General features: G+C 37.2%; 1 protein-coding gene across 2 annotated transcripts in view; it reads right to left on the minus strand.

The window, feature by feature from the left end:
• The window catches only part of Abcb11 (ATP binding cassette subfamily B member 11), a 92,898-nt gene that overhangs the window by 31,435 nt on the left and 37,374 nt on the right, over positions 1 to 24,089 (minus strand). The window contains exons 12-19 of one of the 2 annotated variants that reach the window (XM_046447222.2): positions 18,027 to 18,140; positions 15,791 to 15,901; positions 13,814 to 13,939; positions 12,183 to 12,386; positions 10,333 to 10,503; positions 9,722 to 9,923; positions 8,826 to 8,895; positions 4,433 to 4,532 (exon numbers count right to left, since the gene is read on the minus strand). In XM_046447222.2, coding sequence (XP_046303178.1) covers positions 4,433 to 4,532; positions 8,826 to 8,895; positions 9,722 to 9,923; positions 10,333 to 10,503; positions 12,183 to 12,386; positions 13,814 to 13,939; positions 15,791 to 15,901; positions 18,027 to 18,140 — 1,098 coding nt within the window. The remainder of the gene's footprint in view (positions 1 to 4,432; positions 4,533 to 8,825; positions 8,896 to 9,721; positions 9,924 to 10,332; positions 10,504 to 12,182; positions 12,387 to 13,813; positions 13,940 to 15,790; positions 15,902 to 18,026; positions 18,141 to 24,089) is intronic. The other variant, XM_058580159.1, reaches the window with a different exon arrangement.

Genomic DNA, 24,089 nt, shown 5'->3' on the forward strand with positions numbered 1-24,089 from the left:
CCAAACTTGTGAAGATGCCCAATACTTACTAAATTTGGCCTGCTCCCTAGTGACATTAAACCGAGTACTTCCTGAAACCACTGCCCCACAGGGTGGTCCACCCACAACCTGACAAGATGGAAACTGCCCTGACTTTCTGATACCCAAAGTTATCCCCGACCGAAATCAATAATACCTAGAATATTTTAAAGCAATATGATAACTTTTTGCCTAGTAGTTTTCATTCCAAGATAAACTAACAAGAAACACAAAGTAGTTTATTTGAATGATTTTGTTGTCCCCCATGCTAAAAAAAATTTTTGACTTTAAAGGAAACTATTTCCAAATCCCCTCACCAACACATACCAAATGCAGCTGTCAAGACTGAATGATGCAAAACTTGAAAATCAATCCACAGATAATGGATTTTTTTTAATACTGGGGATTGAACCCAGGAGCACTGAACCACTGTACCCCCAGCCCTTTCTATTTTTTATTTTGAGATGCCCTCACTAAGTTACCCAGGCTGGGCTTCATCTTGTGATCCTCTTGCCTCAGCCTCTCAAGTAGATGGGATTACAAGCATGTGTCACCATGCCCAGCACAATAATAGATTTTTGATTGAATTTTATTTGATACCACTAGCTGAACAGTGGAGAAATAGAACTATAAATATATAATAAATATTATTCTATAAAGAAGTATTTTAGCTGGGAACAATGGCACATGCCTGTAATCCCAGTGGCTCGGGAGGCTGAAACAGGAGGATTGCAAGTTCAAAGCCAGCCTCAGCAATGCCAAGGTACTAAGCAACTCAGTGAGACCCTGTCTCTAAATAAAATACAAAATAGGGCTGGAGACATAGCTCAGTGGTTGAGTGCCCCTGAATTCAATTCCTGGTTTCAAAAGAAAAGAAAAGAAATATTTTACTTGTGCTTGATAAAAACTAAACATAAAGAGAAATGAACAAATTAATGGCAAATAAGTAACTCACATAGAGTAGTAAAATTATGAAATTTATATATGTTTCCTCCCTGCACAGCTTGTTCCTCTACTGTAGCACTAGAAAGCTGTACACCACTTATTATTTTCTATCACATGTAAAGTCCCTGTCAGTAACTCATGGTAGGCAGAGGAACAGCAGTTCTTGTTCATCTTTCCATCCCCAACACAATACCAAGCACACAATAAATGTGCAGTCAGTGTTTATTGGATGAAAAGATGAATGCATCTCTTATGCCCATCATGTATACATGCGACTAAACATTTATTTAAAATTACTGATTGCTCATGTACTTCGTAGGTGGTACAATGCTAAACACTGGGCTCCTCCCAGCTTCCTTCTAAACATCTCCGTTGTGCTCCAAGGGGAAAGGTAACTTCCTACTTGAATTTTGGGTCCTGCTTTTTACACTTTGTTACACTGGTTTTTTTCATTCCCATCAATAGAGGTTTCCTGTCTGGATAACACCTTGAAGATTTGATGGGAAAATATAGTAAAGTTATCACAAAGGGGCAAGGTGTCCAAATGAATAGATACTGATAGTGATTTTTATGGGTCCGTGTCTGTCCACCAGTGTTTAAATCCTATCTTAAAAGATAGCTGCAATGAAGATATAGATATCTAATACCTGTCTCTGACTTGCTCTCCTATACATTCTGCCTTGTTTTGCAATTTCACTGAAAAAGATATCTAAATATCAGAGATTGACATCTCTATCTCACAGGTTTCCACTAATCTTAAACTTAATCTTAATAACATTATATCTAGGATCTGACCTCATTTATGGAGCTAAAGGTACCACTTGGAGAGTGAGGAAGAATGGCTTTGCTCTGTTACCAACTAACTATGAAACTCCGGGTGAGTAACCCCACTTAGGGTCTGAAACACAGACATAAAACCATCTCTTCCAAAGGTTCAGTCAATGCTCTAAGAGACCACAAGGTGGAGTTGACTGCTTTCTATAAGTAGGCCTTCAGCCTCATAGAACATCTCCCCACCTACAGACGGTAAGATTAGGGTTGCTCTATCAAAACGGGAAAAAGAAAAGAGTTCATTAATTCTTGGGCTTGCAGAATTTAATTAAGTATTAAAGTACTTTAAAATACTGAAACTGGGCAACATTTACTCATACAATGTTACTTGAGATTAGAGATTCCATTAGACACATATTATTAATCTCAAAGCTAATGTTTCCTCTATACAGGACTCTAATATAATTATCCTATAAACAAGTATTATTAATATGAGATATTTTCCTCTTGGAGTATTAGCACAATCACACTGACGTCCCTGATCTTTTTTTTTTCCTTCTTCTTCTTCCTTTCCATCTCCTTTAACCAGAGAGAAGATAAAGCAGCATCTTTGCAAAATTACACTGGTCAACATTTCATTGATTTTGTTTTATTCCAACTTATAATGTAGATGAGTAGAATGTAATAAGGAATTTTTAATCTCTCTAAAACTAATCTGTATATTTGATTTAGATTCCCTTTCATTTAGTGGCTCCCTTCGGAGCTTTTCCTGCATCAAAAGAACTCTGGGCATCTGATCTCCAGATCTCTCCCTAGGCTCTGATGGTCCTCTGCGACTGTGCTGCGCCATCCACCAGCTTTAACAGTAACAGCAGGAGGTCAGCTTTCCCTTCCTCTTCTCCCTCCTTCCTCTCACTTTTCTCACCATTTACCCAGAAACTAGAAAGAAATATAAATATTGAATATGCTCAGTACTGTTACATTTAAATTCTGGCATAGTATCTGGTCCTTCCTTGAAGTTCTATTAAACTCCTATTCTTGTCTAATGCATCTTGGAGTTACTTGTGATGGCGCCATGGACATATATGAAATAGCTGTTTCTAGAACCAGATGAGGACATGAATCTTTAACAGCAGGATGCAGCAAGAAACCAGGCTTGCAAAATGTATTTTCTCTCACTGCAATTCATCAGTTGTTCCAAACAAAGAGTGTTCTTTGGAATTTATTTAAACCAACTCTGCTAGATATTAAGACCTCTATTCATTCAATATTATTACATGAAAACAAAAGAGAGCCTTAATAATCCATCTTTCATAGACATGATATAAATAGTGCCAAAATTTCTTCATTGAGAGCCCATGTTTATAATTATTTCTTAATGGATTCACATGTTGGCATTTTATTGAAGAGAATTTGAAATTACATCATGCATAATGGATGTGCTTGTAATTAAAATATTCCCTGACTTGTTTGCTTTGATAAATATGAGAGTTTGGGCTTCATTTTACTGTATAAATTCAATTTTTCATTCCAGTTGAAAAGTCTCTGGATGTCTGACTTGGTGCAAGGCATCAGACTAGGTGCTTAAGGTCATTCAAACACAAATAAGATGTAGTCGTTAAGTTTAAGAAGCTTATAATTTAGTAAAGGAATAGATCAGCCTGACTTCAAAGAAAGATCCATAAGGACATTTCCATCAAAAGTTTCCAATGAAGGACTTCTGATGGGGGTGTGGGGAGTATTGAAAGCTAGAGTACCGGGACCAGGAAAAGCTTGGAGGAGGACAGATGCTCATATGTGAAAGTTACACAGTGTCCACAACAGCAGGACACCTTCATCCTTGTGAGGAAAGTTTTTTATTGCTATATGTGCAGATTCCTTTTCTATTTATTTAATTTCAGGCTGTTCTGAATTTATGTTAAAATCAATGTTGTTATTTTAAAATGTATCCTAAAACATTATTATAAAATTGTCTAAAGTAAATAAATGTCCATAAAACCTAATGGACCTCTGTAATTCAAAGATTGTGATGACTTGTATAAGGCCTAGTCTTATTAAATGTCTGTGTCTGGCCATCAGTGTTTAAATCCTATCTTAAAAGATAGCTGCTGCGATGAAGATATAGATGTCTAATACCTGTCTCTGACTTGCTCTCCTATACATTCTGCCTTGTTTTGCAATTTCACTGAAAAAGATATCTAAATATCAGAGATTGACATCTCTATCTCACAGGTTTCCACTAATCTTAAACTTAATAATATTATATCTAGGATACGACCCTATTTATGGAGCTAAAAGTACCACTTGGAGAGTTGATTGAATACTTTTGCCAATTTTGTTATAACATAAAAAAAATTCTTAAAATTTAGGAAAAAAAGGGGCTTTTTTGGAAATTCTTTAAAACTTTAAAAGATAAAGCAAATAATTTACTAAGCACATCTGCAATACATATTTCCTGTGTTTATCAGAAGGGTTCATCTAAAAACTAACCCAGTTTTAGTTAACGTGTTCTGTAAAGTAATTCATTAGCTAATCCGTGTTTCTTTTTTAAAATGGTGTAAAATAGAGTTTTTACCAGGCGCTAATGTTCTCCTACTTTGTGTGACCTCATGAACCACATATGTTCAGGTTTAAAGGGCACGCAGTGGTCCCCCAGGAGAGACTGCTTCCATTCCTGCATGAGTGATTGGTGCCTGACCTGTTCATCTTCGTAAGTCGATTTATGATGTACAACAGCTAATGTAGGTTCGTGTACCAGATGAGAAACCTGAGACTTGGAACGTTGCCGGAGAGAAGCTCTGTAAACAGAAAGATGGAAGAGTGTGTAAATGATGGGCAGGCTGGAACAAGACTCAGTTGGTGTTCAAATTTACATCATGCGTCAAATAAACAAAAATGTTTGGTAGGTCCCATGGAAACCAGGGAAGGGAGGCTCAAGATTAGGTTTGACAGAGCTATTCTTAGGTCAGAGCTAATTGGGTTCATTGCTCTGGGACTCAAGCTTTGCAATTGTTGGACCTGGATTTGAAGGCAGCTAGGGAGGGAGAAAGTGAAGAGGAGCACATTTGTCCCAGCAGTTCACTAAAATAGGCCCAAGGCTCAAACACATTCCAAGCCCATACGGTTCTGCTAACCACTGCCATAGCAAACCCAATGGCCTCTCAGTTTTACCTCTTTCTGGTTCAGGTCTGAGTTTTGAGTTTGTTTTCTCCCCCTGCCCCCCCGGCCTTTCCTCTCCCTCCCTTCCTTTCTGGTATTCCTGGTGTTTAGTATAAAGTTACCAGGATAGGAGTGAGCTGATAGAAGGAAATAGGGCCCCCAGTGAGATTGTCTCTGAGCTAGCTATACAATGCCCACAGAAATGCATGAACACAAATCTTACTGAAATATAATTTAGCTTAATGTATTCATTCATGCATTTATTCATTCAACAGTAGCTTATTGGGACCTACAACGTGCAAACCAATGCTTAATCCTGGGGAGACACAAAGACTAGTCAATCACAGGCTTCTTCCTCAAGGAATTTTCATCCTATAGAAAAGCAATGCATTCACCTAAGCTTGATATAAGGAAGCATATGGCTAAGTGAGGTAAAGTAGTTTTGCATAGAGATTTTTGGAAATTCAAAAGGAAAAGAAACATATGGCAGGTGATACCAAGAAAGGTCTCAATCAAGAGGTGGCTACGTAGTGTTTGGCTATTGGTAAATTACAGGGAAGAGCATTTCTGACAGAGAAGACAGTGTAAACAAGCATGCAGAGAGTTACTAGTTAAGTATATTTAACGCATGACAAGCATAAGATGTGATTGGCTCTTTTTTTCCCCCTGAGATTCTTGGGAAGGGGGGTCCCCATTCTCTTCGAGATTAACTTATAAGCACTGGGAGCTGCCAGCAATTAAGTTGAGATGCTTGAAGAACTAAAAGTGAGGCCAACAGTGAAAAGAAGGAAACCCATCTATCTTGAACACATCCTTGAAGTTCTAGCCTTAGACGAAAGCATCCTTGGGCTATTTGGTTATATCCTCTGATTCTTTCCCTTTGAAGGTTGAACCAAGTTGGGTTAGGTATTCAGTCATTTGCAAATAGAATCTTAATTGATATAGTTAATGCCAAGAGTTGGAAGGAAGGAAGTTACATTATCAAAGATGTACTTTGGAAGGCTTAATCTGAAGTAGTAGTGTTAGGAGAATGTTGGAGATGGGGAGACAACTGCTTTAGTACAGTCTAGAAGGAACCATTCATATGTTGCCCCCTATCATTTTGTATCCAAGAGAGAGTAGACTGAAGCAAATACCAATGTGTGCCTGTGCCTATAACTTTACCAAGGCTTCTTAAGAAAGCAGTATCATGCCAACTTGATTACTTTAACTGGTTCCCATGTTCAGTTAATGACACTGTCATCCTGTTAGTCACCTAGGCTCAATGCTGTACATTTACCTGAAGTCCTGTCTCTTCCTTGTTCTTGCACACTCAAACTCTTGCCAAGTCTTCTATGACCAGACATGAAACCACTCCCGCCCCACTCCCTGTCCTCCAACTGGCCTTAGAACACTCCCATTCCTTCCCATCTGTCCTGAAACTCCCCAGAGTTATTTCCTTGGATTAGATAGATAATGTTAAACTATCTTCTTCAGAAGGTGAAGACTAGGATTGTGTCACCTGGAGATCAGGTACATGATAGGGACAAGACTTAAGGTCATAGATCTATAATGCAAACCCAATACAATGAACACCAAGGTAGAAATGGGTGACAGATGAGGTGTTAAGATATAATTGGCTACCTCCCAGTGCTGAACATAGGAATACCTATATCCTGTACCCTTGGGTTTCTACTATTTTCATCTTATATTTCTTAAGACTCTCCCCCGCCCCATTTCCTAAACTGTTCCACCTGTCTCACATAAGCTGTCATGAGACCATGAGCTATAATGGTGCTAGGCACCTATGCTACCTGCCATGGTTCCCTACTTATCTACCAGCAAGACCAGAGTCTATGACATCCCCCCTTCAGAAATCTAAAGCATCTGCTCTTCCCCATCTCAGAAGCTGTGAACCACTTTTTACAATGAAGAAAAATGTTAATTTGGGGACTAAATGCTCTCTCAGTTATTATTTAGAAAATTATTTGCTGTTATCCATTAAATGGTTCCTGAACCTAAAATATATCACTGAAGAGGAACACAGGCATTGAAAAACTAAAGCCAAAAAGCAAAATACCAATTAACATTTCATTTAGTTATCTTGGAGCAGAAAAAAAATAATCAGCACATACAATGAGATATTTTTAACAGATCTTTTTACTCAAACTTATAAATCTTTCTCTCTGCAGGAGGTTAATAGTTACTCTCTGTGTATAGATAGTATTTCTGAATTTCTCATCCTAGTCACTAAAATGAATAATTTGTGAGAAATTATAGCCAAATAAATATTTATATTAAAATGGTTATCTGTTCCTAACAATAAACTGTAAATAAATAACTTATAATGAATAGAGTTTTGTTCATCTTAAAATAATTATTTTCTTATTGACACAACCATAACATACACCTCCATTTTAATTGTTCTAGCAATCAGAAGTGCATGGTCATTCTCAGTGTTTAAGAAGTTACTTCATGTCATTAGATTATGGTTTTAATAACTTTAATGATTTTAACATTTATCATGACTAAACTTACTGCCAGATGTTTATAAAACTTGCCTAAAATTTTTGGTAACTTTCATACGTTTTACTTTATACATTAACTTGAAGCTATTGCTTTGTTATTTTCCAAGTTCAAAAAACTAAATAAAATTAGCATTTCTTTTAAAAAAATAGGAGGCTTGTTCTGAAAAGAAAAAAAATACATAAACCATTCTACTTCTGAGAATTTAGATTTAAAAAGCAAAAGTACACTAATACCTGAAATATCTATTTTTAGTTGAAAATAAAGCATGATACCTTTTAGTGAGTTATTCTTTTAATTTAATATTTATTATTCAAATTTTTAATATTAAAATGCATAAATCTGACCACATTGAGTTGTTAGCTGGCTACTTCATCTTAATTCCTTTTCAGTAACAGTGAGCCATCTTGATTGAGCAAGTTCTGTAACTGAGTCTGCTCAGAATATGGCCTTACATTATAGGTCCAGGAAGTGGTGAGGGCAGTGGTGGGGAGAGATGCTTTCAACCATCACCTCATAGTCTCCTAATTTTTTTCATTAACTATAGACATATATTCCTGGGCAGAATTCTTAATAAACAGACCTTTAACATTAGGGGAGAATTTTTTTTTTTTTTAGTGAAACTCATAGGCCAGGATGAAAGATTAAAATTTATAGTCTTGCTAATAGCATACTCCAAAAAAATATGTTCATGCTCATATGTTGATCCAGAGAAATATAAAATAGCTCATTTAGAAAAACGATTTAAAAGCTAAAAACATACATTTTTACTTCATCTAGTTAACGAATGATTTGTTTTCAATTGGGTTACTCTGGGAGCAGCAATGTTTTAATTCAATTGTACCTCAGTAGGTTAAAGAATGGAGTTAACAGTATGAACGTGACCTTTATATAAGACAGTGGTTCACACCACAGTTAGCTTTAGTGAAAAAAATAAACAGTGATTTTTGTTAAATCCCCTAAGTTCTATAAATGATGTGCGTGTGCGTGTTCATGTGTGTGTGTGTGCTGTAGTGAGGATTGTACTTAGTAGTGCTCTACCACTGAACGACATCCCCAGCCCTATTTATTTTATATTTTGCCATAAGGTCTAAGTCATCTAGGCTGGCCTGGAACGTGCCATCCTCCTGCCTCCTCCACCCCCACAGCTGGGATTACAGGCATGTACCACTGCTCCAGTTAGTAAACAACATCTTATCCAGACAGCCCTCCATGGGGATCCTACCCTCAATAAGATGAGAAACTGAAGTTAGACAAAAGAAGCTATGAATTATGGACATAAATGTCAATACAGCAACAAAACGTTCATCTGTAGTTCTTGCTACGTAAGATATGGGAGTCTGCTTTCTTTGATATTCTTAAGATATTGCCTGAGGCTCCTAAGAATATTTGAAAACTTTAAAATGTGCCATGCACCTTGAGCTTACCTTAAACTATCCCGGTAGCTCCCTCTGCTAAAGCTCTTCTCAAGCATTTCACCTTCAGTTCCATCTTTTCCTACACAACACAATATGAGTCACTCCTTAATATATACAGTAAACAGACCATATTTAAATAGAATCATTCTATTTGCCTAGAATGTAGTTACTATGTGTAAGGACAAAATAGTCTATAAAATTTTATTCTTAAAAAATAAAGCTTGCAACTTGTCCAGAATATTGTAACAAAAATTTGAACCACATGCTAGCCTATTACTTCTGTAGAAATAGGTATATTTTCAGCATAAATCATAAAAACAACTTTAGGGAGAAACCCACTAGTAGTAGCAAAAATATGACAGAACCACCAAATATTTCAAGTCTATTCAGAATAGCTCATGGTGTCCATGTATGCAGTAGTCATGCCTGGACACATTCACAAGTCTAAACGTGAAATGGTGAAAAAAGTTTAGAATGCTGGTTAATCTAGCTTGGGGCAACCACTATGTCTGAAAATTCAGATTGATAGAGAGAAGGTGTAGTAGGGTCTAAAGCATCTATCTATGCTTGATAAAAATATATACAACCTTTTTATTCATTGACTAATTCACTCTACTAGTAAGAATGAGACACCTAGGATATACAGGACACACTCGAGGAGGGGCTCTCCTGTCTGCAAAGTGTAAAGAAAAGGGATGGAATTAAAAACTAGAAGACTTGGCTTTGGCTCTATGATTTGATCAAACAACTAACCTCTTGAACTTCAGTGGTTTCCTTTATCATTTATATAATGCCTGCCAGGACTTTTGGGAGAAGAAATCAGATGTGTGTATTAACATGCACAGAAAGTCAAGCCCTGGAAATACAAACTAACAACATGCAAGTGAAAGGAAGACACCACTTGCCCTTCGCATCCTTTTCCTGAAGGTCTTGATTTCCTTGATATTGCAGAGTCGCTAGAGTGAAGTAAACGCCTTTCCTTTCTAACAGTTCTTCATGGGTGCCTCTTTCCACAACTGTACCACATTCAAAACCAATGATGACGTCTGCAAATCTGATGGTGGATAGACGATGGGCCACTGACACAGTTGTTTGCTTGTGTTGGATCTGCAAGAATATACAGTGCATGGTGAAACATGACTGTAGGACAAGGTAGGCTTTGATCTTTGGATCGTCCCAGAATCCACAAGTAAGTCAGAGCCTTGGTTCCCTAGAATGTCCTTAAACCGGCTGTGCAGACACCAGAAAAGGCCAACACAGCTTCTTGTAGCCATAAATCCCATCATGCTTTGGTCTGATTGCTGCTATTAATCAACAGCTTTAAAAGGGGGAGGGAATTTTTAAAATCATGTAAGATCTCAACAAGAGTTTAAATTTTACATGTGCATCCTTTGGAACCAAATCCTAACTGTTTATCAAGATGAGAAAGATTGTAGTCAGCTAACGTTTTCTGAAGGATCACACAGGATACGTGGACCCCTTAACCCTGTAAAGTAAACTCAGACTTTCCACAAACCTTATTCAGTGATTTTTGTACCACAGCCTCACTCTCGTTGTCCAAGGCTGAGGTAGCCATGTCCAAAAGGAGGATCTTGGGGTTTCGGATAAGGGCTCTGGCAATGGCTATCCTTTGTTTCTGGCCACCACTCATCTGGCCTCCTCCTTCTCCCACAAGGGTGTCAAATTGCTAGGAAAAAAGTGACATCAGTCATGAGGGAGAAGAGCTCAGTGGTTTCTGTTGGTAACCCTGCACGAGGTCTCTTCTGACTGCCTCCTCAAGTATGAATTTTCACAGGTCTAACTTTTACTAAAAGAAACATCCCTTCCCCAAACAGGTAATTAACTAATCAATATCTGTGCAAGAGATAAAGAAATTGATTTATGCTCTTATCCCCAGGTGCATTGAGCTGTGTAAATATTCTTCTGCAGCTCAACTTCAAATAAATGTTTTCAGTCAAAGTGAAAACAAGTCCTTGTCTCCTTTCTCTAATTAGGCAACCCAGCAAAACAAAATACTAAAGCTGTCTTTATATTGTGAATGAAAGAGCAAACTGGCTTTATGATTGTTATCATGGACATCAAGTAGTTACTGAGAGTGCCCCATGCCTGTTGTTACATGGGAACATAAGTAGTCATTCTTATCTTGCCTAGTAGTAGCTAACATAGTTGTGTACCTACCACTTGAGTGGTTCTGAGGCAGATACTGTGGTTCTCCTCAACTGGTGAATAAGGAAATGCTGGGCATAAAATATAGACTTATCAAAATTCTAAAGCTGTTAAGTGGAGAAGTTGGGTTTGATACTGGTGTAGCTTTTTCCTCTTTGGTCATGAAGCTAAAACGTGCATATCTGCAATTTTATTCATAAAGGTAATTCAGAAGATCAATCAGGAAGTGTTCAAGATCACTGACTCTGGAACCAGACCATCTGCTATCCATCTTGTTTCTCCTGATTACTTGTATAATTCTGAACAAGTTATCTACCTATTAGAATCTCAGTTCTCTCTTCTACAGATGGGAATAATAGCTGCCAGATGAATGTGGGGGTTTAAATGAGTGAATAGATGTGAAGTCCTTAGAAGAGTGCCTGGAATGTAGCAAGCTCTATACAGGTGTCAACCATTATTAATCCTCCTTTGACTTAGCAGACCATCCGTGGCAAAATCCATATAAATATAATAATATGGAGGTGGTCTTTGTAGTAGTAGAATGAAGTGTAGAATGAAGATGTATGAGGGATTGTTTTGAATATGTGAGAAGTAGTTCCAAGGACACAATATTTAAGCTAAGTACAAGAAAACTAAATAATAATAGTTGTAGACATCAAGAAAGCACTGCACAAGTAATACCATATGACAAATTCAGCCTTTTTTTTAGATGGGTGCTTAATACATGGAAATTGTATCTATAGCAAAGAGTTATTTTCAGAAGAAAGTTTCCCAGCTTGGCAGATTTTAAATATGTAAACAATATGTTTTCAGATAGAAGGGAAAACTTGTGGTACATTTCCACACATAAGACAAAAATATGACATTGGGAATTTAATAATTCACTCTAGGCATGCCTGTAATCTCAGCTCCTCAGGTGGCCAAGGCAGGAGGATCACAAGCTTGAGGCCAGCCTGGGCAACTTAATGAGACACTATCTAAGAAGGAGAAGGAGGAAGAGAAGGAAAGGAGGAGGAGGAGGAGGAGGAGGAGGAGGAGGAGGAGGAGGAGGAGGAGGAGGAGGAGGAGGAGGAGGAGGGGAAAGAAAAAGTGCATAAAGAATTTAATGATCTGGAATTCAAAATTTTTAAACTGTGTACTATTGTGTAATTTTTTCTTTCTGGCTTCTGGGTTTCCTTCTGGAATATGAGGCTAGGGTACCTGTGGCAGGGTCATGATGAAATTGTAGGCGTTGGCCTCCTTGGCAGCTCGGATTACGTCTTCCATTGTCGCCTCTTTCCTGCCATAGCGAATATTTTCTGCAATAGTGGTGGAGAACAGAACTGGCTCTTGTTCCACTACCCCAATCTGATCTCTCAGCCATTGGATGTTAAGAGAGCGAATGTCATGGCCATCCAGAGTCACCTAGGGAACAGAACAACATCACATGGTTTGGATCCCTTCAGGGTTCAGAATCAGGAGGTGATACTTAACCACGGAGGAGAAAAAAAGAGAGGCTGACAAGACTGTGACTGTCACAATTCCCCTTGAAGTGAGGCTGTTAGGACACAACGTATAATTGAAATCATGTATAGCTGTAGGGCAATTCATTGTAGAAACTCAAATGATGCATGTGTAGAAACATGATTACTTAATTTCACACTGTTAGCCCAGGAATGGACAAGTTCTAATTTCTCACTAAAGAGTAATGAGTTGTTCATCACACTTTGAATATTTTATTATCTTTTGACTTCTGATCAAAAAAGTGACCTCAAAATTATTTAAAAAGATAAATTAATAATCCCTATCTTATTTAAATGCTTTATAGTAAATCTTACTTTCTGGTAAGATGCATCAAATAACACTTAGCTGTTCAAAAGCAACTAAAGGCATAAATGGGAATGAATCAAAATCACTATAGGAAAAATGTGAAAATTTTACATCAAAAAATCATATTTCTAGATATTAGAGTCATTATGATGGCATGTAGCAAAGAATACCCAATTGAGAAGGAAATGTCTGTGGAAAAGGAAAATTCTATTATTTCTGCCTTGTCAGAGCAACATTATATGCATGACTGAGAACCCGTGGCATTGAAGCCATTTAACCTACAGTCACAACAAGTATCTCTCAAAGCATCAAGGAGATGCTGACAAGAATAATTTTGAGGCAGAGTATAAAGATGTGGCATCTACATACCTGAGTTCAAATACTGGCCTGATCATTCCTCACAGTGACTTGAGGCCATTCCTAATCTTTTTGACACTCTGCTCCCTCATTTGTTAAATGGGGATATGTACCTTTTGGGGTCATTGTGAAAATAAGGAATCATTTTTATGAAGTATTTGACATATAATATGTGGCAAGTAAGTGGTGATTATTAACAGTATTTATTTTCTTAATTTTAGTCTATGTTTACTCAAATAAATACAAGGAAAAAGAGATCACATCATTTGAGGAATTATATATAGAAAAGGTTTTCTTAAACCCAGCTTTTTGAAGTGGTAATCAAGGGCAATTCTTTGTTTATTTCTAGCTATGCCAGCTTTCCCATACTTGGCATTTGTAAATCATAAGGAATCAATAATGATTTTGTTGCAACATAAGGAAAGAAGGGTAATAGGTAGTTCACTGTGAAAGCAGCAGCACCAGTTCAATTGTTCAGTGGTTACTGAGCGAATAGAATGACAGGTTAGTCACTGAATACTGTCACTATGCAGGGAGTTCGTCTTCTCTATTCAGTAAGAAGTCATTAAATCTGTGTGAGCCAGGACAATCTCAGTTTGACAGTGGAGCACCACTTTTGCATTTCCCTGTCCCCATGAGTTGAGAAGTTTCTGGAAGACACATACCATGCCTTCACAGGGGTCGTAGAATCTCTGAATAAGCTGCAGTGCCGTACTTTTCCCACTTCCACTAGATCCTACTAGAGCTGTCATTTCCCCTGGTTTAATGACCATGCTGAGGTTACTTAAACTCTGAAAAGAAAAGAAAATTAAAAAGTTCAGATTATCACTGTGCTGTCAATCAGGCAACTAGGTTATAAGTTAGGATGCTCTGTGAGATCACTGTGTGTGTGTGAGTGTGCATGCGAGTTTACATATGTTCCACGGCACAGCCCTCAATACCCATCCATCACCAGCAAAAGGAAACAGGCCTAGGATCAGGTTTTAGCATTTGCCAATTACTTAATAACTGCAGCCAACAAATAATGATGTGTGCTAACACTGGTAAAATAACTAAGCCAGGCTGACTTCTAAAATATGTTCCAAAATCTAACTAAAAAACACTTCTGACATACTAGGATACCTACAGGAGACTGTCCCAATCTGTTAAAGAAAAAAACTCCAGTAAGTTAGACACACAATGCTACTTTCCTGACCAACAATTAACAACAAACTGACTTGTAGATTTTTAAGCTGTAATATACTGTATAGTGTGTGGGCATCTTACTTGAATACCTTGAACTAAAAAGTGTTTGTAGTGTGTTTCTAGGCCCTAAGCACTGAATGCCGGCTGGGGTCAAGAATGAGCCGTTCATTTGCAACTATCTGCTGAATATTTTATCAATGAGAGGTGATTTTTATATTGATTGTGTGAAGGTGCTTTGGGGGTTCTTGTGTGACCAAATCTTATATCTTTTATTACACACTGGATAATCAATCTTGCAAATATATTTCCACTTTCTGGCCTGTATTGGACTGTAAGCTCCCCAAAACAGAGAATTTTACCAAAGCAAACTATTGCCATTGAGAATAAAAGATAAAACAGAAATGAAATCAATGTCTCAATTCAATCAGTATTTATTGAGCTGCTACAATGAGCTGATTCCAAATAGGTACTATGAAGAAAGATTTAGACATTCATTCCTAAATATTTACTGAGTGAATACTACTTTGTGATTTGTACATTACAAAGCACTTTTAACATATATTATGGCATTTGATGTTTAGGTACATATGCAATATATAATGATAAAAATATACTTCAAATATGTAAACAGAATATATATTTACTTATACTTTATGCTTTTACATATATGCCTACATTATAGGTGTATAGAATGAGAATAAAGTTAGGCTAACAAGGTGGGATTTAGTTCTGTGGGGATAACAGAAATATTATTAAGAAAAAGAGACCAGAGATAACTCTGTTAAAAATGAGGAATAAATCTCATTTCAAAGTCAATTTATTCAGGGGGAAATGGATCCTAATTTTCCTGTAGAGTAGAATGTCTTTTTAAAGATCTTGCTTTGTAGTTTCAGAAAACTGTAAATTTCCTTCACCTTGTGGCCTGGATAGTCACCTAGCACAAGGTACACAAGCATAATATCACCAGGGTACCTTCTCTAAAGACTAATGCAGTGACCCTGGTGAGCTTACAGATAGTATGTAAAAAGCCACAGACAGTGGCTTCCCTTTGCCACTCTGACCTACCCCCTCAGAATGCTCCACCTTCTGCAGTCTGTAAGGAAGTGGTGATAAAGCCCTGCGCCTTGATTGCTGGGATTGCTTACAGTCTGTTTACCATGTGCTTAGAATGACAGGCTCTGACATTCATTTCAACAGAGCATCATATCCTTGACCTAACCTGAATGTTCTGTGAGACTGTCTGTGTTCCAACCACAGGGACTTACACAATTAATTATCACAGAACAATGAGGTGTGTCGCTTAAGATGGCACCACACCCAGTGATACTTCCAGAGAAACCTATCTCTGTCCCCAGTTACTGTAAACTGAGTCAGGCCTCAGGAAACAAGTAATGGCTCTGGAAATGAATAATCAAAAACAAATGTTTACCCTTTTCAGGGAAAAAACTAGCACTCACCTTCACCTTTGGTCTGGAGGGATAGTGAAAGGTCACATTATGGAATTCAATTTCACCCTTGACTCTATCCAGCTTGTAACCGTCTTCTGACATGCTGTCGATGATGGGTTTCTGGAGGGCAATTCAGGAGAGATGTAGCAACAACACATGCTATATGCATTTACTGTCCATTTTAATTTGCATTAACTCATAAAACAGAACAACCAGTAGGTAAAACACTGCAGAGATGTGCTAAAGATAAATTGCTTCTGCATTAAATATTTATTAATAATAGTGAATAATAATGATAATAATCACTACTACTTTTGAACTATTATATCACTGCATATTATTATTAAATGTGATACCTTAATATAATAATACATATTTTAGTCATTTAGTTAATATTTATTGAATTATTGCTATGAGATACGTATATATTATATTACCATGTTGTTAATTTAAAATATTATTAATGTTTGTTATAATGCATTAAATTATACATTAAACACATTATTTAAATATTATGGGGAGCAATGTGCAGAAATTTTAATTTACTTTTTCATTTACATAATTGTCATTATAACCTATCTAGACAAGTGATGTGCCTATTTTTCAGGTAAAGAAGTGGAGGAGTCTCAGATAAATTGTTTCTTGCCTGGGCCACACAAGTAATCAACTAAGATGGGAGCCACTGGTACTCATTGAGTACATAATATAGATGATGATTAGAACTATATATAAAAATACCCAATTGAATCCCACCATTGTGTACATCCACAAGAATAGGGTCCTAATTAGAATAAGAAATAAACTATGCTTATATGATTTTATCAAAATGGATTCTACTGTCACATATGACTAAAAATAATCCATAAAAATAAATACAAAGAACTAACTCTTGGCCAACAGAGTCTTCAGATGTTACCACCTTTCAATTGACTATACTGAATTTCACCGCTGTTTTTGTTAGTAGAAAGTCTAATCTAGAATTTAACCATTCTGGTTAACCAGTCAAGGGTGGTTAACCTCATGCTACCAAAATACTCCAGGTTCAACTTCTTCCCTCTTTCGTGACTGGTAATAGAAATTCATCACCATAGTTCTGCTTGGGGGTATGATGTAATCTACTTTCTTCTTGGATCTTTAATAAGAGTAATACAATAATCTTTAAATGTCTTAATTTTTAGTCATAATTTCACAGGGCCATGTATTTAATTTGAACATATAACAACCCTAAAATGAGACTGAATAAAGCATTACTTTTATATGCTTTCTAACAATCTCACAAATAAAATGACAAGCAAATAAAGTAATAGCAGTTTTCTCCGGTAGATGCCAGCCTCTTTGTTTGGCAAAATATTCTCAGGGTTCAGAGGACCCATGTAGTACCATTTATTCCCAGGCCTTCTGACTAAGCTTGCTGCATTTTTTTTTTCAGAGAGGAAGAACATATTGCCATCCTCTCCCTTCTGTTTTTGAATTGTGACTTCCTAGATTGACCTCCAATGTGCTTCTCTAGATCCACCAGTAAAATCCTGGCCAGCCTACCAAGCTGCTTTATAAACCTCCTTTCTGCCACATTAAGAAAATATCCAATCTTATGAACCTGATCTTTTAGTCCTATATGCCTGGGACCCTTGCCTGTCCCTCCAGTCTCTGCCCCCTGCTCACTCTCTTCATTCACGCTCCTTGAGTTCACCAAGCCCTTGCCCAACTTGGAGGTCTAGCTTTCAGGAATCCCTCCCTGCTGTCACTTCCCATGCACCAATTTAAAGATCCCTTTCCCTGTCCCAGTCAACATCACATTGCCCTGCTCTATTTCCTTCACTGGACTCTGATATTGCCTCGTGTTTGAATGTGCTTACTTCTTTATCCCTATCTCCCAGTATGAGTATGAGAGCAGGGGCCTCATTTGTTCTGGATCACTGTTGCATTTCCAGCTCTTAGAATCAGGTGTAGCTGGTGACGGCAATTAGTAAGTATTGCTAAAGTAGAGCATTTTGATATGCTCCTCATATATTTTTAAAATATTTTTTAGTTTTAGGTGGATACAATGTCTTTATTTTATTTTTATGTGGTGCTGAGGATCAAACCCAGTGCCTCACATGTGCTAGGCGAGCGCTCTACCACTTGAGCCACAACCCCAGTTGCAAGCTCCTCATACTTTTTAATGTTAGAAGAAATTCCTTTAGGGTTCATTCCCTGCTTCACCCCACCCACCCCCTACTGGCCTTTCCTTTTGGCTTTTACATACCCTGTCTATTGTCTCAAAAATACTGACGGCTGCTGCACGCCCAGCAGCAAAGGCTTCCAAACAAGAAGATGCATTGCCAAGATTCAAAGCTCCTGTTAAGACACTGAAGAAAATCTGAAATGAAAAGAGGGAAATAGTTTTTAATGTGTTTTTTCCAATTTGAAAATAGTATGCTCCTACCATTTGTGTCATCTCTGGAAACTGAGAGATATCTCAGAAATATTCTTCCACAGGAGTTTGAAAGCTAAATGACTCTTTGGTGCTTGGAAAGGTCTGACCTAGTTTTTGTTCTATAAAGTATCTCCAATCTCTCTACTGTTATGATTTCTAAAACTACATTTTTTTTTTCTGAACATCATTCTTCTAGAAAGTAGGAAAAATAAGATGTGGAAGCAAGGCAACACATATACACAAAGTAGGTTAGAATAGTTGGATAATCCATTGGATTTGTTATATACTCAGCCTTATAATGGTTTTCTAGTTGAAGGGTAACCTAAATAATAGACATACGAAGGTTGGCATGATTGTCCTAGAAGTTGGTTCATGCAAAATCAATCTGTCATTACTGCTACTAGTATGCTTGTCACTAGGATAACTATTGTTGCTACTGCTACTGCTGTTGTTCTACTGCTAACAATGATAACAAAATATGTTGTAAGTGCTTTATACTTCATTTAATTGTCACAACAGAAGAGGAAACAGACATATTTGGAAGATCCCTCACTTGTCCTAGGTTACAACATGTACTTAGTAGTGTTTGAATCCAGGCATTTGACTACCATACTATGTAGCTCCCAACCTCATCTCGGCTGGCTGCATTTCAGGTGGAATGGCCAGGTTCCTGCACACAGCTGGGGAAGCTGTCCATTGACTTGCTGACTCAGCCATCTCTTTAAGTTTGGGAAAGACTACCTGATCATGGATGTTCCTTCCAAATAGCATTCTGTGTTAAATCTTTTTAATTTAAAATTTTTCTTATAATTGTTAACACATATTAATTGTACAAAATAATGGGTTCCATCATACTTACATCCTTCATATAACTTGCTTAAATCACATCCACACTCCCTACGACCATCACTTAGCCTCATCTCCCACCCTCTGGTCCTCTTTCCCTTTTCTGATTATCCCCTTTCTACTTTCATGTCATAGATCATATGGTATTCTATTTTTAGTTTTTTTTGAGGCATCTCCATACTGTTTTCCATAGTGGCTGTACTAATTTACATTCTCATAAACAGTATAAAAGGATTCCCTTCATCCTCACCAGCACTTGTTATTTTTTGTTTTCTTGATAGTAACCACTATGACTAGGGTGAGATGGAATGTTAATGTCACTTGGATTTGCATTTCCCTGATGGCTAAAGATCTTGAGCATTTTTTCATATATTTATTGGCTATTTGTGCTTCTTTTGAGAAATGTCAGTTCAGCTTATTTGCCCATTTACTGATTAGATTACATGTTTTTTTCTTGGTATTGAATTTTTTTTTAACATTTGTCCCCACAAACTTCTTTATTTTTTTTTATTGGTTGTTCAAAACATTATAAAGCTATTGACATATCATATTTCATACATTAGATTCAAGTTGGTTATGAACTCCCAATTTTACCCCAAATACAGATTGCAGAATCACATCGGTTACACATCCACATTTTTACATAATGCCCTATTAGTAACTGTTGTATTCTGCTACCTTTGGTATTGAATTTTTTAATATTTATTTTTAGTTGCAGTTGGACACAATACCTTTATTTATTTATTTATTTTTATGTGGTGCTGAGGATACCTCACACATGCTAGGCAAACACTCTACCGCTGAGCCACAACCCTAGTCCCCTTGGCATTGAATTTTTTGAGTTCTTTCTGTAGTTGAGATACCTGAATAGCTGGCATTTTTTTTCTCCTACTCTGTAGGCTGTCTCTTCATCCCATCGTCTCCTTTGTTGTTCAGAAGCTTTTTAATTTGATGTAATCCTATTTGTCAATTCTTGCTATGATTTCTTGAGCTATTGGAATTCCATTCCGGAAATCCTTGCCTAGACCAATATATTGAATTATTTCCCCCTTATGTTTTCCTCCAGCGATTTCAAAGTTGTCAGCTTACATTAAGGTCTTTGATTCATTTTGAATTGATTTTTATACAGGGTAAGAGGTAGAGATACAGTTTCAGTCTTCTACAAGTAGATGTCCAGTTTTCCCAGCACCATTTGTTGAAAAGGCTATCATTTCTCCAACACATGTTTTTGGTTCCTTTGTCTGAGACCAGATGGTTATGGATGTGTGGGTTTATTCCTGAGTCTTCTATTCTATTCCATTGATCTACATGCCAAAACTTGCTGTTTTGTTTCAAGGCTCTATAATATATTACAAAATCAGATATTGTGCTACCTCTAGCATTGTTCTTTTTTCTCAGAATTGCTTTGACTATTTGGGTCATTTGTGTTTCCGTATGAATTTTAGAATTTTTTTTTTTTTTGTAGTGTGAAGGATGTCATTGGTACCTTAATGGGCATTGCATTAGATTCGTAGATCACTTTTAGTAGAATAACCATTTTAATTGTCACACTCCATTAACATGAAGTGTCCTTCTCTCTTCTATTGTCTTCTTTATTTCTTCAGCAATTTATAATTTTCATTGTAGAGATTTTTCATCTCCTCTGTTAGGCAAGGCTTATTCCCAGGTTTTATTTTTGTTGATTTTTGGTTGTTTTTTTTTTTTTTTTTTTGTCTATTGTAAATGGATTGTTTTCCCTTTTATTTCTTCTTAATTTTTTTTTTTCTTCAGTACTGGGAATTGACCTCAGAGGCACTCTATCACTGTTATATCCCCTTTTCTTTCTTTTTGTTTTTGTTTTTGAGACAAGGTTTCACTTAGTTGCTGAAACTCACCTCAAACTTGTGAGTCTCCTGCCTCATCCTCCCAAGTAACAGGGATTTCCCAATTTCTTTCTCAGTGAGTTTATTATTAGTGTAAAGAAAGCTGGCAACATTTGTATGTTGATTTTGTATCCTGCTACTTTGCTAAATTTCTTATCAATTCTAAGAGGCTTTTGGTGGACTCTCCAGGGTTTTCTAGGTGCAGCATCATATAATCTGCATACCGGGATTATTTGACATTTCTCTTTTCCTACTGGTATCCCTTTTATTTTATTTCTTTCTCTTCCTAATTACTCTGGGTAATTTCCAGTGCTATATCAAATAATTATTGTGGGAGGGGCTAGGATTGTGGCTCAGCAGTAGAGCGCTCACCAGTACCACATACAAATAAAGGCATTGTGTCCATCTACACCTAAAAAATAAATATTAAAAAAAATAATTGTGGGAGTGGACACCCTTGCCTTGTTCCTGATTTTAGAGGAAATGTTTTTAGTTTTTCCTTATTCAGTATGATATTAGCTATGGATTTGTTGTATATAGCCTTTATTATGTTGAGGAATGATCCTTCTATATTTATTATGGGTTTTTATCATAAAGTAATGTTGAATTTTATCAAAGACTTTTTCTACATCTACTGAGATGACTATGTGATTTTTTCCCTTGATTCTATTTATGTGTTGTAGTCCATTTATTGGATTGCATAAGTTGAACCAACCTTGCATCCCTACAATGAAGCCAACTCGATCATGGGGTATGATCTTTTAAATGTGATGTTTAATTTGTTTTGCAAGTATTTATTGAGGATTTTTGCATCCATATTAATCAAGAATATTAGTCTACCACTTTCTTTTTGTTGTTATTGTTGTGTGCTTGTCAGGTTTTGGAAACAGGATAATACTGGCTTGTACTAGTGGTGTTCATAAAGACAAGGAGGAGGCAATAAAGCCATTTTTCAAGTTGATCTCTAGAAGGAACACAAGTCTCCTCTTAACCCTCCTGTCAACCAAAGAATGGGTACTAGTCATATGACTCACATGGAGGATCTTTCATTGGCCAAGCCTTCTTACCAAGGTGAAGTTGACACCTGTGTGAATATAGCCTTTTCAGGTAATCAAATGATCCCAGTATGGAGGTTTCCATAGACCAGACCCTACCTACTGGTTGTGTCCCATCAAAGCAAATTTCCCCAGAGGATCTCCACATTCTGTTTCTTACTTGTGGTTGGAGCAGTTGCTCTGTGGACTTTCTTAGTCTTCCAGCCATCTTCTTCCCTCTCCAGAAGCCTCTCCATTCCATACATCAGGATGATCAACAGGGCCAGGGCTGCTCCACATGGGTGGTGGGCTAAATTTATGCTTTCTCCCTCAATTACACACCCTATCCATGGGGATAAATGATCTTTTCATCTGTCCTTGTTCCCTTTCTTCTATCACAACAGAAGCTTCCTCCCAGAGTCAAGTTACTTAAATATATCAAGCCCCAATGTTTTTATCTGGAACAGAGGGGTAATGATAATATATACTTTGCAGGATTGTTAGGAGGATTAAGTGAGAAAATGTGTATAAAAACAGTTCATCCAGCACTGGTCACATAGATGAACGATAGTGATGAAGAAAATATTGAGAACTCACTCTTACAAGGTGGAAAGGTCAACAGACAGGACAGTTCTTATGATCTAAATTGGCTTAAGACCACCATTATCAGAAGTCTTACTATCTCAGTAAGGGAAACCTTCCTGTGCCCTAAATCTGGGGTGGGCAAACATCTTCTGGAAAGGCCAAGTACTATACAGTTCAGGTTTGCCAGGCCACATGGGCTCTCAATTACTCAACTCCACCATGCAGTACAAAAGCAGCCATAAATAATATGGAATAAATGCCTGTGGCTATGTCCCAATAAAACACTTTGTAAAAACAGGTGGTGGACTGGATTTGACCTGAGGGATGTGTTTTTCTAACTCATTGGAGGCTTAAATTGAGGTTTGGAGTCAAACTCTTGCTCATCCTGGCTTTGCAAGCTGTGGCTTCATGCAAGTGTCTTCCTGGAGGTTCTTAGGAGGAGAGTGCATGACACAGGACGGATGCATGTGCCCCAAACTGTCACAGTAGACAACGCATCCCAATAGAGCAGCATTTTTTCACCCCAAATATCATACCCTTTAACCCTGTGGACAGAACAGTGGGAAAAGAGACAGCTGCAGAACAATGTGTGTAGGCTGTGCTGGAGGAAGGGGGCCTGTGGTTCCCTAGAAGATAGATCTGGAGGCAGGAAAACAGTGGTTCCATGGAGTCACAGAGACCTGAGTTCAAGTCATGCTCTATACCATTTGGCACATATTTTTTTACTTCGTGGCCTCCCCTTTATTTTTGAAGTGATAGTATAATGACGCCAATTACAGAATACAGCTGTATGACCTGTGGTAATATATGAAATACCTCACTCAGTGCTTGACACCGTGCGCACGCTGAGTGGATGGGACTTTCTATTACTGTAATTGTTTTTATCATTGAAACCTGAAACTTGAGAGACCTTTTGCCCCATTCAGTTGCCCAACATTCTTTCCTAAGAGATTACAGAGTAGATTTTTGTCTAAATATAAGTGATACTAATTACAGTCACTTATGTGAACCACTTACCATTTATGCCCAATTACCATGTAAACAGTAATGATTTTGTGTATCACAAAATATGCTAGATTAACCTAATTGTAAATTAGTTGATTGATTAAAACATTCAACTCAGCTCTAGAGTACTTAATCTTCATAGTTTGCTTCTTAAAAGTATGACAAAAAACTGTGTGTGTGTAAGAGAGAGAGGATTCTACTGCTAAAGGATGACTCTCCTCTTCCAAAAGAGGCACTTCCTTAGGCAGAGGCTCAGAGGAATAGGTTAGAAGTAAGTAGTTCATAATTGATGATTAAAATGTTAGAGAAACATAGTATGTCATGTCCTCACACAGTAAGTACTTAAGAAATACTCAGTAAAAGAATGAATTATTCACAGAAAATCTAAAGTAGCCCATAGTCCAACTGGCAGGAGAGTTAAAGATCAGAACCATAAAACTGGATTCTCGCTAGAGAGAGTTACCAGGGGGCTTTTTATTCAGTGCTTCCAACTGGAATTGTGTATTATTCAATTTTCAATTTATCAATTCATTTCCCCTCTGAACTGTCATTGGTGCATT

Source organism: Marmota monax, unplaced genomic scaffold, assembly GCF_021218885.2.
Source record: "Marmota monax isolate L192 unplaced genomic scaffold, Marmota_monax_Labrador192_F-V1.1 WCK01_AAM20220418_F8-fsc00007, whole genome shotgun sequence".
Taxonomy (NCBI): domain Eukaryota; kingdom Metazoa; phylum Chordata; class Mammalia; order Rodentia; family Sciuridae; genus Marmota; species Marmota monax.